Source organism: Coregonus lavaretus, assembly GCF_964263955.1.
Source record: "Coregonus lavaretus genome assembly, chromosome: 7".
NCBI classification, from domain to species: Eukaryota; Metazoa; Chordata; class Actinopteri; order Salmoniformes; family Salmonidae; genus Coregonus; species Coregonus lavaretus.
The window spans coordinates 45144515-45159326 of NC_139994.1; the positions used below are offsets into that span (position 1 = coordinate 45144515).

General features: G+C 43.9%; 1 protein-coding gene across 1 annotated transcript in view; it reads right to left on the bottom strand.

Annotated features, from left to right (window-relative positions):
- Positions 1-13064, bottom strand: part of rpgrip1 (RPGR interacting protein 1) — a gene marked incomplete at both ends in the record, with an annotated part of 13982 nt that extends 918 nt beyond the window's left edge. Inside the window, 25 exon segments of the mRNA XM_084165805.1 lie at positions 1745-1842; positions 1964-2033; positions 2263-2613; positions 2738-2797; positions 2918-3114; positions 3909-4260; positions 4512-4747; positions 5000-5512; positions 6448-6565; positions 6897-7076; positions 7204-7254; positions 7377-7483; positions 9209-9429; positions 9731-9804; positions 9913-10059; positions 10137-10160; positions 10284-10389; positions 10565-10711; positions 11340-11442; positions 11916-12127; positions 12254-12450; positions 12452-12544; positions 12546-12607; positions 12610-12744; positions 12977-13064. Of these exon segments, the coding sequence (XP_084021931.1) occupies positions 1745-1842; positions 1964-2033; positions 2263-2613; positions 2738-2797; positions 2918-3114; positions 3909-4260; positions 4512-4747; positions 5000-5512; positions 6448-6565; positions 6897-7076; positions 7204-7254; positions 7377-7483; positions 9209-9429; positions 9731-9804; positions 9913-10059; positions 10137-10160; positions 10284-10389; positions 10565-10711; positions 11340-11442; positions 11916-12127; positions 12254-12450; positions 12452-12544; positions 12546-12607; positions 12610-12744; positions 12977-13064 (3942 nt within the window).
- Between the last annotated feature and the right edge of the window lie 1748 nt (positions 13065-14812).

A 14812-nucleotide genomic window follows, 5' to 3' on the forward strand; every position in this document is an offset into this window, starting at 1 on the left:
AACACAGAAATAAGATTTCTGAAACTTTTTTCAGCCATTGTATTTACAAATGAAAATCATAGAAAAACGTAGGATGTACACTACCAGTCAAAGTTTGGACACACCTACTCATTCAAGGGTTTTTCTTTATTTTTACTATTTTTTACATTTTAGAATAATAGTGAAGACATCAAAACTATGAAATAACACATATGGAATCATATAGTAACCAAAAAAGTGTTAAACAAATCAAAATAAATTTTATATTTGAGATTCTTCAAATAGCCACCCTTTGCCTTGATGACAGCTTTGCACACTCTTGGCATTCTCTCAACCAGCTTCATGAGGTAGTCACCTAGAATGAATTTCAATTAACAAGTGTGCCTTCTTAAAAGTTAATTTGTGGAATTGATTTCCTTCTTAATGTGTTTGAGCCAATCAGTTGTGTTGTGACAAGGTAAGGGGGGTATACAAAAGATAGCCCTATTTGGTAAAAGACCAAGTCCATATTGTGGTAAGAACAGCTCAAATAAGCAAAGAGAAACGACAGTCCATCATTACTTTAAGACATGAAGGTCAGTCAATACGGAACATTTCAAGAACTTTGAATGTTTCTTCAAGTGCAGTTGCAAAAACCATCAAGCGCTATAATGAAACTGGCTCTCATGAGGACCGCCACAGGAATGGAAGACCCAGAGTTACCTCTGCTGCAGGGGATAAGTTCATTAGAGTTACCAGCCTCATAAATTGCAGCCCAAATAAATACTTCACAGAGTTCAAGTCACAGACACATCTCAACATCAACTGTTCAGAGGAGACTGTGTGAATCAGGCCTTCGTGGTCAAATTGCTGCAAAGAAACCACTACTAAAGGACACTAATAATAATAAGAGACCTGCTTGGGCTAAGAAACACGAGCAATGGACATTAGAGCGGTGGAAATTTGTCCTTTGGTCTGGAGTCCAAATTGGAGATTTTTGGTTCCAACCGTGTGTCTTTGTGAGAGGCAGAGTAGGTGAACGTATGAATTCTGCATATGTGGTTCCCACCGTGAAGCATGGAGGAGGAGGTGTGATGGTGCTTGCTGGTGACACTGTCTGTGATTTATTTAGAATTCAAGGCACACTTAACCAGCATGGCTACCACAGCATTCTGCAGCGATACGCCATCCCATCTGGTTTGGGCTTAGTGGGACTATCATTTGTTTTTCAACAGGACAATGACCCAACACACCTCCAGGCTGTGTAAGGGCTATTTGACCAAGAAGAAGAGTGATGGAGTGCTGCATCAGATGACCTGGCCTCCACAACCCCCCACCTCAACCCAATTGAGATGGTTTGGGATGAGTCGGACGGCAGAGTGAAGGAAAAGCAGCCAACAAGTGCTCAGCATATGTGGGAACTCCTTCAAGACTGTTGGAAAAGCATTCCTCATGAAGCTGGTTGAGAGAATGCCAAGAGTGTGCAAAGCTGTCATCAAGGCAAAGGGTGGCTATTTAAAGAATCTCAAATATAAAATATATTTTGATTTGTTTAGCACTTCTTTGGTTACTACATGATTCCATATGTGTTATTTCATTGTTTTGATGTTTTCACTATTATTCTACAATGTAGAAAATAGTAAAAATAAAGAAAAACCCTTGAATGAGTAGGTGTGTCCAAACTTTTGACTGGTACTGTATATTTTCTATTTTTCTCATTCTTGCCTAAATCAATCAGTTGGTCACCAGACCCAATTTATTGATTCATTGATTGATTAATTCTTACCTTTCTGATTCTCCTTGAAGATGGAGGAATAATGATGACGTCACTACGGTTGGAGGTCGTTGATTCTCTGGATTCCATGACCTCACTATCCACTTGGGCTACAGAGGGAAGTAGAACGAATGACTGTTCATGACATCAGGATATTCTTATTCAACTCCAGGACAAGAGTACTTTATTGTTCTTAAATAGGATATAGATAGCACTGTATTTAATTATCACCTTTGTCACTTTTCTCCTCCTGCTCCTCCTCCTCCTCTTCCATAGACACCTGTTCCAGTGAGGGGATGTCCTGAGAGGGAGGAAGAGATAAAGATGTCAAACGTTCACTTAAGGTATGATGATCAAATCATTATACTGCATCTCTATTCCTTGCAGTCCCTTTAGTCTTATACACACCTTTTAAATGTGATCCTGCTTTTGCAACTGCATTTGTTCCCTATGATCTTTCCTACATGTTAGCATTGCTTATGGCCATTATCTGCATTCACATGTTCGCTATACAATCTATATCCACTCACCTTAACATAGCTCTTATCATCGCTGGCGGAGCTCCTGGTGGAACGAGCTGAGTCAGGTCGAGATGGGGTCAACTCTGACACAGGCAAACTCTGACCTCTGACCTCAGGTAGCCTCATAGCGGTCCCCCGCTTCCTGGCGGGTGACTGGGAGGGCGTGGCTTGACTCGTCCCAGGTGTCAGAAGGAGTGTGGCTTGGTAAGCAGGTGATCTAAGAGGTGTGGCCCGTTTTCTCGCTGGAGACTGGAGGGGTGTGGCGCCACTTGGTTCCGGTGATGTCACAGGTGTGGCTCGCTCTAATTGGGCGTCGGGTTGGGGTAGTCGCAGTTTGATTGGTGGAGGCCGGGGCTTGGGCAAACAGGTACAGAGAGTGATAACTCAGTATCTCTGAGTTTTTCAAATCTCATAATAGAGCATATACTTTGTTGCGTGTTCAGATGATAATGGTTGGTTGTTTGTGTGCAAATGTGTGCCATACCTGAATGTTGGTCTCTTTTTGTGCAGCAGATCTGTCCACTCTGGGCTCAACAACCTTCAACTGAAATAAGGAGAATATAAAGAGAGGTAGAAAAAGGTTGTAAGAGAAAGGAGATGCTAACAATTAATGTGACCTGTCTATCTAATATATTTCTATGTAAAAGTGAAATTTGAACCATACCTTCACTCTAGGCTTGGCAATAGGCCTCGGCAGTTCCTCCGCTCTCTCGCTCCTCCTCTCCATCGCTCTCTCCACCCTGTCCGTCTCCTTGTGTCTTTGGGTGCTGCCCTCTGGTGGTTGGAAGGGGTACATCCATCGTATGAACACGCGGACCATCCCCCGCGGACCGCCACCCGTGTCCCTCAGAACGTAGTCACCTGAGAGTAAGGAAGGACTGAATGAAAGAAGGGAGGTAGGAAGGAAGGAAGCAAGGTACAGATGGAAGCAAGGTACAGAAGGAAGCATGGCTCCGGGGTACGACTAAAGTTTCCCCACGGTACAGATCTAGGATCAGCTTCATGACACAAACTGTTCATGCCCCTCTTGTTTACGGAGAGAACATTCTGCAGGTTGAAAGCTTATTTCCTGCAATTATATACATTTTGCCATGTCTTATGTGTGTTCATGTGATATTTGAGTCACTCAAACATTACAACAAAATCAATGGGCAAAAAAACCTATCTAAAAGATGTTAGCTGACATGGGCTAGTTGATCTGGACATTTCGGACAAGTTATAAATAGCTCTCTAAGGTCTGCAATGACTGACATTACAAGAGGAAAACTGCTGATGCACCTTGTGCATTCTACTATTACAACTTTCAGGAGTAAGTTGAAAGTCATACTGAGTTCCGTAGGGGGGGCACAGTTTGGGAACCAGGGGGGGGCACAGTTTGGGAACCAGGGGGGGGGCACAGTTTGGGAACCACAGACCTATAGGATGAGTCACCTGAGAGGTCAGAGCATGAAGGTGAGACTATTTTGTTTGTGGTATTATGAATCAATATGATCTATTTTGTCTTTAACAATGTGAAGAGTTTAAGGGTTTGCAGGGTTTTACTCCAGCTCAGCACTAAGACACCTGACGTATCTAATCAAGGGCACCCTGTAGCTCTACAGAATTGGGGATAGATAGGGTAGGATTAGGGTTGATGACAACTGTCATTTTCTCACCTCTGATAGGTCGTCCTGCTGCCAGGGGGCGGAGCGGTATGGGTGTCTTGGCCAGGTAAGCAGGTGGAGTCTGATCATCACTGTCGTCGAACACATAGACCCAAAGACTGCCCCCTCTTAGGTACTCCAGAACGTCAGTGGTCACGGCCAGAGGGTAGCTGACCGTGTCGTTGAACAGCGGGTCGGCGCTGCACGGTATTGTAGGGGAAGCGTGAGGCGGCAGGTCGTAGAGACGGTAGATGAGGTAGGCGTCCGGAAGTAGTCCCGGCCAGCGGGCGCTGAGGCCCACGCAACGCTCCAGCACCACCTCCAGCTCGTTGGGTATCCCTCCGCCATAGTCAAATAGTTCCTGCTGTAGTGGAAAATAACATTGGGCTCTGCATGAATTCAACCACCCAATGATTCTTTGGTCTTTTAAGAGCAGAGCTTGCAAAATTCCGGTAACTTTCCCCAAATTCCCAGGTTTTACAGAAATCCCAGTTGGAAGATTCCTGGAATCAGGAGGGAATAAGCTGGAAATCAGGAAATCTTCCAAGTAGGATTTCTATAAAACCTAGGGATTTTAAATGACAGACCTGTTGTAAGATTGTCTCAGTAGCCTACCTCATGCATACTGTCCTCCAAGCCTAGAGCTCTCTGGGCCCAGGTGGGACTCCACTGTCTCTGTGGACTGATGGTCTTTCTGTCCATCAGTCTGTCTGTTCCTCTCGCTATCCGTCTGTCTGCTCCTCTCTCTGTCATTCTGTCCATTCCTCTCTCTATCAGTGTGTCCATGGGCTCCGCAGGAGGGAAGAGACGCACCCAGAAGTCCAGGATCCCTATGACATCTCCCTTAGAGCCTTCAAGGGATAATAAGTGAGTCTCAGTGATGGGTGCAATCATACTGGTTTACACAGTATGTCATATTATTGGTATCTAATGTTTCAGTTCTACTGGCCCACATTTGCATGGCCTCGCATAGTGTCTGCTAATAATGATGCACATTAGAACACATAATAAAGTCACAATTGTGGCTATAACAGTGGTTGATCCATGATAGCTGAAACCGTTATTGCTGCAATATAATAACACCAGGTGATGCTAAGACTTACCTGCGATGTTGACTCGTCCGCTCACCCGCTCCCCTCTCCTCTCTACCGCTCCAACCAGTGGCACTTGCACCCTCCCTTGGGTCACAAAACGCACACCTCCCAATGCCTGATGCAGCTCCACCAGCACCCCTCCCCCCTGACCCCCCAGCCTCCCCAAATCACGGGCAGAGAGGGGGTACTTTGATGTGAACCCGTAGTTGGGCTGCCCTCCCGAAACCAGAGGTGTGGAGTGCATTTCAAAGTCCAGGAGGGCGTAGGTGCAAAAGGTCACAACCTCTGCGCCCTTTGACCCAGTCCCTTCCCGGGTGCCCCCCATGGTCCATAGCCCCCCAGGGGTGAAAGCTGCCCCCCTGAGGTGGATCTCCAAAAGGGACTCCCCCGCTCGTAGTTGAGAGAAAGTGGTGTCGTCTTCAATGGGCTGTACTACTTCCTGGTCCCCCCCCGGCCAGGTGTACTGTAGTGGTATGTTCCGTTTGTAGTTCCTTGGGCTGTAGGCTAACTCCTTCAGCTGGGCTTTAAAGAAGAAGAAGAAAAAAAAAGTGATTTTAAACTCGTTGAGCTGAGCTTTAGTAGATAACTCTCAATTTAATTTTAGATATTAAAGGAATAATCCACTCAAAAACTATATTTGTGTATTTTTTCATTTCTGCCCAAAATGTTTTGCATGTCAGCAGTCAAGTTTTCAAGATATAGGATTTTCAAAAAGAAAAGTGTAACTTGCCACATCATCAGGAAAAGGGACCATATGATGCAAAATGCATCATCATGATGATGTGGCAAATAATGCCGCGTTCACATGCTAGTCGGAACTAGGAAACTCTGAAATGTCCAACTTGCTAACTGGTTGTAGTTATACATGTGCCGCGTTCAACAAATCAGCAAGTCAGAAATGTCAGAGTTCCGACTAGCATGTGAACGCGGCATTACACTTTGCTTCTTGAAAATCCTATATCTTGAAAACTTGACTGCTGACATGCAAAACATTTTGGGACTGTATCAACAGTAGACTAATGAAAAAAATACGCAAGATCGTTTTTGAGTGGATTATTCCTTTAAAGAATAATTATTTAGATACCATTTGAATGAATTAGTGATATCTTATTCAAATATTGTAAGTCGTCACACTTTAGAGTAGGGAACACATATTGAGGTACTATGCCCTTATTATTCCCACATTGAGACCGCTTACTAAGAGTCTGTTTCTTGTGTAACTTGCTCTTTATTTACTATTAATACGCCTTTATTATGGCTTACAATGAGGTTATTAAGGATTGGCCGGTAAAACATCACTTTTAATGTTTGAATTAGAAAACACTTAATTGAGACCTAATATATGGCTAATAAGACATTATAAAGACCTTATAAGCTACTAATGTACACACATATAAACTACAAATGAGTGGCTAATATGTGTGCCTTCAAATAAAGTGTTACCACATTCTTCTTACCTTGTAAAGTGTTGATTTGCAGGGCTCTTCTTCCAAGTAGTTTATCTTTTTCCGCTACCCTCCTCTTGGTCTCCTCCCTCTCTCTTTCTGCTCTCTCTTTCATCGTGCTGAACTCAGCCTGTGACAGGACAGGAATAGGAAAGAGAACAGAGGAGAGCGGGATAAGATGGTTGGAAGGAAGGAAAGAGGAGAGTATGTAAGATAACCTTTATAATTACCTTTGTGTGTATGCAAGCGTCCATGCATGCCTGCATGTGTGTGTTAATAATAATAATAATAATAATAATAATAATAATACATGGGATTTATATATCGCTTTTCAAGGACCCAAAGTCGCTTTACAGTTACAGAAATGAAAAAGAAAAACAACAAAACATCAGACTAAACAAAACATGAATAAAGAGAGGGGTGGGCTCAAAGAAGGGGGTGGGGGGGGCCTACCTGCCTACCTGCAAATCGTTATTGATGCGGTGCTGCAGTAACAGTAAGTTTCTGGTCTTCTGCAGTTCTAAAACAGTCTCTGCTTGGGATGCCTGGAGGTCCCTCAGCTCTCTGGATGAGTCCTCTACCTTCTCATCAATCCCGAGGAACCGCAGACCCTCACGGCCCTCCTGCTGTAGCCTAAATGCCTACGAAAGGGATTACAAAAATGCACAGTAAGAGAGAAAGTGAATAAGGTTTAAAGGACCTCTTATATTGTTATATTGTTGTTGTCGTTATATTGTCGTTATTTAACTAATCTGAGAAGGGACTAACCTTAATCTGTATCAGGGTTTCACTGAGGTCCTCAACACTCATGTCAAACTCCTAAGAGAAATGGAGGGAAAGAATAAAAAGAGCGAAAAAAAAGGGAGCAAAACTGTTTTATAACATATATTATTAAGTTGTTATTAACATACATGTTATTCATGTCAATAATAACCTCTGACCTTTGTGACTGAGTCCAGTCTCTCCTGCAGTGATGTGACTTCCTGTCTGTACTGTAGAACTTCTTGTTCCATTCGATCATGTTTTCCTCTAATCGACTCAACGGACTCTATCAAAATTAATATACAAATAATTGTCAAACTACAAAATAGACTGCCTATGATATTTATAACACAATTTATACCCAATAAGTAACAAGAGTTTTTCCAGACCACGTGACCTGACCAGGAAAAACCCTAGGTCCTAGTTATATGCCAGGGCTTTGTCCAAAGGGCACCCTATTCTGCATGTAGTGCACTAAAAATAGTGCACTATATTGGGAATAGCCAGTGTACCATTTGGGACCAGTGGCGGCTCCTGAAAAAATTCTCAGGGGGGGCAATTTTTCTGATGATTTAGGTGACCTACACACATTTTAAAAAATATATGTCCAGCAACAACATGAAGACAGGGGCAGCATATAAGTCAATACTGATATACACATTACTTGCTTCAAAAAGGCCTCATGGTTGAATTGGAAATATGTGCACCTGAGCATAATTCACAACAAGCAAGCAGGAGCTTTTGATAGAGGCTACTGAAAACATTGATGCAAGTTATTGGTAATAAGAAATTTTTATAGACTTCCATATTCTGCCCTCTTGTATAGATTTGTGAAAATGAACAGTGATAGACATTTTGCCTGAAAACAGAATTTGAAAATAATTTATAGAAAAGGTAAACACAGCTATCTGTATGGCTTTGTAAATATGAACAACCATATTCTGGCCAATTGTATAGATTTGTAAAAAAAATTGTTTACTTTTTTAAAAATGAAAAATAACTATTTTAAACAACATCAACTGTGAACTGATTTGGGCGTGTGTGTGTTAAAGAGACAGACAGGGAGGGACAAAGAGAGAGAGAGGCTACATTACTTGTACTGAAACTGTTCTCTTCTCTCTTTCAATGCAGCAAAGCGGTCAATGACTTTCTCATTGAAATCAGGCATGCTGAGGACTAGTTTACTAGTTACTTTTTAGCTTGCTGCATGATCAAATTCAGCTGATGCGCATAGCAATGCACGTAATGGCCATTCTTGAAATGCTCACGCACCTTTTGCTGCACACCAGCCTTCTCTCGCCTCATCACACTGGCTCCATCGTAAGCTTGCGCAATGAGTTTGACTTTCTCGTCGTCGGCAAAAAGACCGTTCAGTCTCTCCAAAAGCACACTGGCGATTGAGACTGAGGTTGATTCCGAGATGGGAAGGAACTCAAAAAAGCGCTCCTGCACTTTGTGGTTGTCTCTTTGATGTGAACTTCTTTCAAAGAGACAATCGAGTTGCACTGAACGCTAGCCATCTTGATAGTAGTACGTGAATTGATTGACGCTGCTACCCGCTCTTTTCTTAGTTACGTTCATGGTTATGTTACGTGTGACGAAAGCGCGTAAGTGCAAGCCCTCAGAAACCCATAGAGATTGTATTGAAAGCTCTGATATTTGAAAAAAATAGATTTTACATGAGAGGCTATGAGAGACTTCTGGGCGATTTTCAACCTGACTGAAATCGCCCCAAAACGGGCGGGGCCATTTGAAGCACGACTTTAGCCTGATTGGACATTTAGTGGCAGATCAGACGTCTAGATTAGAACACTGATAACTACTGTTGCCGTGATATAATTGATTAGAAAAAAAATCCCTTGCTTTTCCCGTTTGGCAGTGCGTCGCCCATATCGCCCTAATGAACACACCGCCCCTGTTTGGGACACAACCTAGGTCAGGTCACATGGTCAAGAAGAAACTCTTGGCTTTACCAATAAGAAGTATAGAACTGAATATCTCTCTCCTTTACCTCTCTCCCTCTCCTGTTGTTCCTCTATCCTCTCTTTGTCCAGTTGCAACCTTTCTTTCTCCTCTTCCAGCCTCCCTCGTTCCTCCCTCTCCACTCGCAGAATCTCCTCAAGACGTTCTATATCCATCCTCCAGATCTCCTCTTTCTCTCTCTCCCTATCCTTTTCCAGCTCTCTCTCTCTGTCCACCTTCTCCTCTGTATGACTGTGGGCAGATAAGGTGCTGAGAGAGAGAGAGAGAGAGAGAGAGAGAGAGAGAGAGAGAGAGAGAGAGAGAGAGAGAGAGAGAGAGAGAGAGAGAGAGAGAGAGAGAGAGAGAGAGAGAGAGAGAGAGAGAGAGAGAGAGAGAGAGAGAGAGAGAGAGAGAGAGAGAGAGAGAGAGAGAGAGAGAGAGAGAGAGAGAGAGAGAGAGAGAGAGAGAGAGAGAGAGAGAGAGAGAGAGAGAGAGAGAGAGAGAGAGAGAGAGAGAGTGTCAGTCAGTCAGTCCATTTACTATAGTTAATTAATTCAAAGGTATTACTCACCTCTCCAGGAGTGTGTCATAGCTGTCCTTCAGTAGATTCTTCTCTCCTTCCAGGTCTGACACTCTCTCTTGGAACTGAATAGAATAGTATAAAGTTAGAAGTGTCTGGCCCTGTATCAATGGGTAGGGAGGGACAACTTCTACCTACTTCCTCCACCACTACTTGCAGACTCGTTGCAGTACCTCCTCGAGGGCTTGCTTAGAAAGAGTAGTAGTGGTGAGCTGTCCCTCCAGTGTCAGCGCTCTCTGTCGCTCTTGTTTCAGTTGTTCACTCAGCTCCTCTACCTTCTCCAGCAATGCCCCCTGGCTCTCCTTCAGTGACCTCTGACCCTTTAGTGGACATATGGCATTTTAGACGGTCAATACAAGTTATGTCATGTTATTTATTGATTGTTCATAGTTACTACCTCTTCCAATTGAGCCTCATAAGCCTAGAGATGAAAAAAGAGAGGGGGAGGGAGAGAGGGAGAGAAAAAGAGAACAGGGTAGAGGTTGTCAGTTTCTCATCATGATGAAGTGAAAGAAAGATGAACGAGGTAGAGAGAGTCCCCCACCTCTTGCAACACGTTGAACTTCTCCTGGCTGACACGCAGGGCGGCGCTCTTGTCTGACAGCTGCTTTTGCAGGCGGATCACGTCCACATTGTCTTTTATAGTGATCCTGTAGAAGGAAAATATAATTGGTTAGATTCACAACATACTACAGCTCAGAGGTGTACTAAGAAGTAGGAATGGGTAAGTGTTTGTGTGTGTGTGTGTGCGCATGCATGCTTGTGTGCATGCTTGTGTGTGTGTGTGCATGCTTATGTGTGTATGTGTGTGTGAACGGCCCCCACCTGTGTCCGTCGGCCTGTTGTCGCCTCATCTCTTTCATACTGTCCTCTATCTCTCTCTCCTTCTCCCTCAGTGTGTCTCTCAGGGACTGGGCAGCCAGCTCCAGCTCTGTCACCCTCACCTGCTGGGTCTCGATCACACTGGACCTGCTGGATCAAAGAGGAAAGAAGACAGACAAATATAGGAGGGAGAGGAAAGAGGAGTAGTTACAATTCTGGTAAGGTAAGATCACAAAGGCCACACAGCAAAGCATTCTCATCTATGGGTTTGTTAGCGTACTGTTAGGAAATTGATGTGGTTTCATAATAACACCACTTAGAATGAAGCATGAGTTAGAATTAGAATGAAGTAATGTATTAAATGAAGCATGTATTCTAAGTGGTTTGCTAGTGTGGATATTGGAACATAGCCTATGATCTGCCTCATGGGTTGCTTGTCTAACTATACATCAGAGTGATTTGCAATTATAATGGTATATTTTACGCAGACAGGCATTCACTCACGGACCTGAGGAGCGTATGTCTGTTTAGTAGTGGTAGTGGAGGGTTGGGAGGGAAGAACGTTGGACGAATGTTAGACACTTGCTTCTCTACTCAACAGTTTTTTTTGCTCATGGTCTCTTGCGTGCACGCACGCACCCACTCTCTCTCTCTCTCTCTCTCTCTCTCTCGCTCTCTCGCTCTCTCGCTCTCTCTCTCTCTCTCTCGCTCTCTCTCTCGCTCTCTCTCTCTCTCGCTCTCTCTCGCTCTCTCTCTCTCTCTCTCGCTCTCTCCTTACAATTTCTCTATCTCTCCTCTGGTGTCCTCCAGGCTGGGGCCGTAGCGGGGCGGAGCTGTCTGTGCTGCTCGTCTGACTCCTCCCTCCCCATCTATTCCCCGCCCTGAAAGGAAAAAGAGGGAAAAGGTGTCCTGTGTTGAAATGCATATTTTCCTTAAATCATCCATTATCCAATATGATTGGATCAGTGAAAGCAGAAGTTCAACTACAGAGGATCCACTGGATAGCTTTCACTAATTTAGTCAATCCATCAAATGTCTTTTTTTAAAGCCCTTTTTACATCAGCAGTTGTCACAAAGTCATATACAGAAACCCAGTCTAAAACACCAAAGAGCAAGCAATGCAGAGGCAGAAACACAGTGGTTAGGAAAAACTCCCTAGAAGGCAGTCATCTAGGAAGAAACCTAGAGAGGAACCAGGTGGAGATTTAGTCATGTCACATCAGTGATGACGTCCAGGGACGGAGGACAATAAATTGAATTTCATGAACAATACTGTGTAGAATTATTTTCACATAGATGTCTCAAAATACATGACTCAAAATATCACTCTATATTTACACAGTCAACTAAGTACCTCTGAGTCTGTGGTAATTCCGTCCAGGCCCAAGGTCCATGATGTGCTGCCTGGCCATGCTGAGTTTGCTCTGCAGTGCCCCCTTCTGGCTCTCCAGAGTGGCCACACGCGCCTCCAGCTCCTGGATTATCTCCTCCATGTCCCCCTCCATGACCCTGGTCCCGGCCTCGCCCGGACGCCCCTCCCTTAAACGCATCAGCTTGGTGGACATCCTGGGGAGAGAGGAGATGGAGGATATACATTGGGTGGTCTGGTTCAGCTGGGTTGTGTTCATTAGGTCACACCGTAGCAAAATGTAATGTAACGCAGAACAAAAAAGAAGCGTGTCTTATTGGTACCTGCGTAGCCTCTGTTCCTGTGTGCGTGTGTGCTGTCTCAGTAGGTTGTTCTCCTCTTGCAGACGTAAACATTGGTCCTCCAGCTGCTCCCTGGGCACCTGGAACACCCTCTGACGGTCTGATGGAGAGGAGGAAGAAAGAGAGGGAAGAAGGAGAGGGAAAATAAGGGAATGGAAGAGAGGTGAGGAAAAGTGTGGGTGGGGGCGAAAGAGAAAGGGGAGAAAGAGGGGAAAGAGAGAGGGAATAAAGAGAGGGGGAGATGGGGAAGAGACCGAGAGTGAAGAAGAGGAGGAAGAAATTGAATTAAGAGGGATGAAAGAAAGAGGGAAGAAAAAAGAGAAGAAGAGAGTAGAGAAGAAAGAGAGAGAAGGGATTAGAGGTGAAAATGTTACCAGAAAGAGATACATTTGATCTGTGAGTTCCTAGTTTTGTTTCACCTTTTATCTTGAGCACTTGTGGTTTTTTCCATGACCTTCCGTCTCTCACAGAGTCTTGGAAAGGAGAGACAGACAGACAGGGAAGGAGACAGGGTGTTAAACCACATTGCTTCAATCACATCTATTTATTTCCTAGTACTAATATTTGATATGACATGATTGTAAAATGTAAATGCACTGTTTGGTTCAGTTACTCATTTCTTCTGCATTCTTTTTTTCTCTTGTCCCCTCTCTCTTCTCCCCCCACCCCCTTCCATCTCACTCTCCCCCACTCCACCCTTCTTACCTGGTACGGTGGGCATCAGCCCTCCTCTCATCAGCCCTACGTCCCTCACTGGGAGATCCCCAGCTGTCTCGTCCACTGTCAGAGACATGATTGGTCCTGATGAAGGTTCAGCCAATCACAATGCTTCTTTCTGTGAAGATGGGGCTCTGTTGGTGATGTCATCACAGAGGATGGGACTGACATCACACGTGGTGGGTCGGTATGATCACAGAATCCATTTTCTTCTGGTGCTTCCTGATAAAAGACAGAATATGACGCAGTACACTTACAAATATTATGTTTGTTGTCCCTTTAAATCATTTCCGAGCCAGGAGAAAACACACAGATGACTCAGAAATGACAGACAATAGATCTTAAGAAATATGCCTATTTACTCTGTACTTTTAACACAAACAATAGTAAGGGCCTTACCTTTGAGCATATTACCTCTACTTCACTGACATTTCAAGCTCAGACATGAAGTTGAATTCATTTTACAGCTCATTGAGCACAGCACAGTGTCAGTATGGTAGCTAGCAGTGTTGTCACCTACCTGTTTCGTCACAGTAGCATCCAGGTCATCCGAAATGAAATGTGAAGTTACAGAAGAAGTGTTGATGATGATAAAGTCGATGCTGTTCAAAGTTATGATGACGATACCAATTATGAAAATTAAGTAGTTGAGGGTTACATTTTGTCCCGTCAGTATCTTCCAGGCACTAGAAGTGTCTCTATCTCAGCTACTATGGTAGAGCCCAATAGGACTAATCTTTAGGATCCCTTCCCCCACATCTCTCTCTATCTCTCTCTCTCTCCCTCTTCCTTGGTGTACAGCCTCCAGCCTGTCTCAGTTTTTGTCCCAAATGGCACCCTATTCCCTATTTAGTGCACTACATTTGACCAGAGCCCTATGGACCCTATGGAGAGAATAGGGTGCCATTTTTGGACACAGTCTTAGTGTCCCACCTGCTCCTATACTAATCCTATCTCAGTCTTAATCTGATTAGCTAGGCTGACTGAATGGTCTAGGATGAAGTTAGACACTGATCTAGGGTCCGTTTTTAGGTTTTGGCTTAACTGGCTGAGGTTATGATTAGCAGAGGATAAACTGATCCTAGATTTGTACAGACAACTGTTCCCTGCTGGAGCTCAGGGCAAGGAGGAGAGGGTGATAGGGTGATAGGGGGAGAGGAAGAGAGGTGGACATGGGCACTGGTGGTTATTAGGTGAAGGGGGAGGAGGAGAGAAGGAAGGGAAGGAGGAGGAATACATGACATTAGCAACGTGTATGCACCGCCCACCTGAGGATCTTTCCTTTTCAGCCATCTATTTCCTGTGTTTGAGGGGTGCAAAATCCACTTGTCACATTAATCTCGCTGGATTGATTGCTTTCAAAATCCATTTGTCACTTAAATCTTTCCCACTCTTGCTTGTGACATTTGTTTTTTCCCGTTAACATAACGACCGCGGAAACATTTGTAATGACCGGTCAAACACACTCCGGTAATGGCTGAAATGGGCTCAATGGCATACATTGGCTTTCCGTTGCATCTATAAGAGTGCTAACACTTCATCAAGGATTTAAAACGTCTCGACACTTACATCACAAAGAAGAGAAGAAAGATAACTTTATTTTGGTGGGTGTTACATTTTTGTGCAATTGAAAAAAGTAAGATTTAAGATTTAATACAGTTGAAATGTTTACAAATGTAAGCAACTTCCAAAAATGAACACTGAAATTATAGTGATATTATGTCTGATCTCGCAAACGTATGTATAGTGTTTTGATTTTAAATCGCCTGGGTATCCTTCTCTTGGCACACTTGTTGAATTATGCAAGAAAACGTGACAACAACA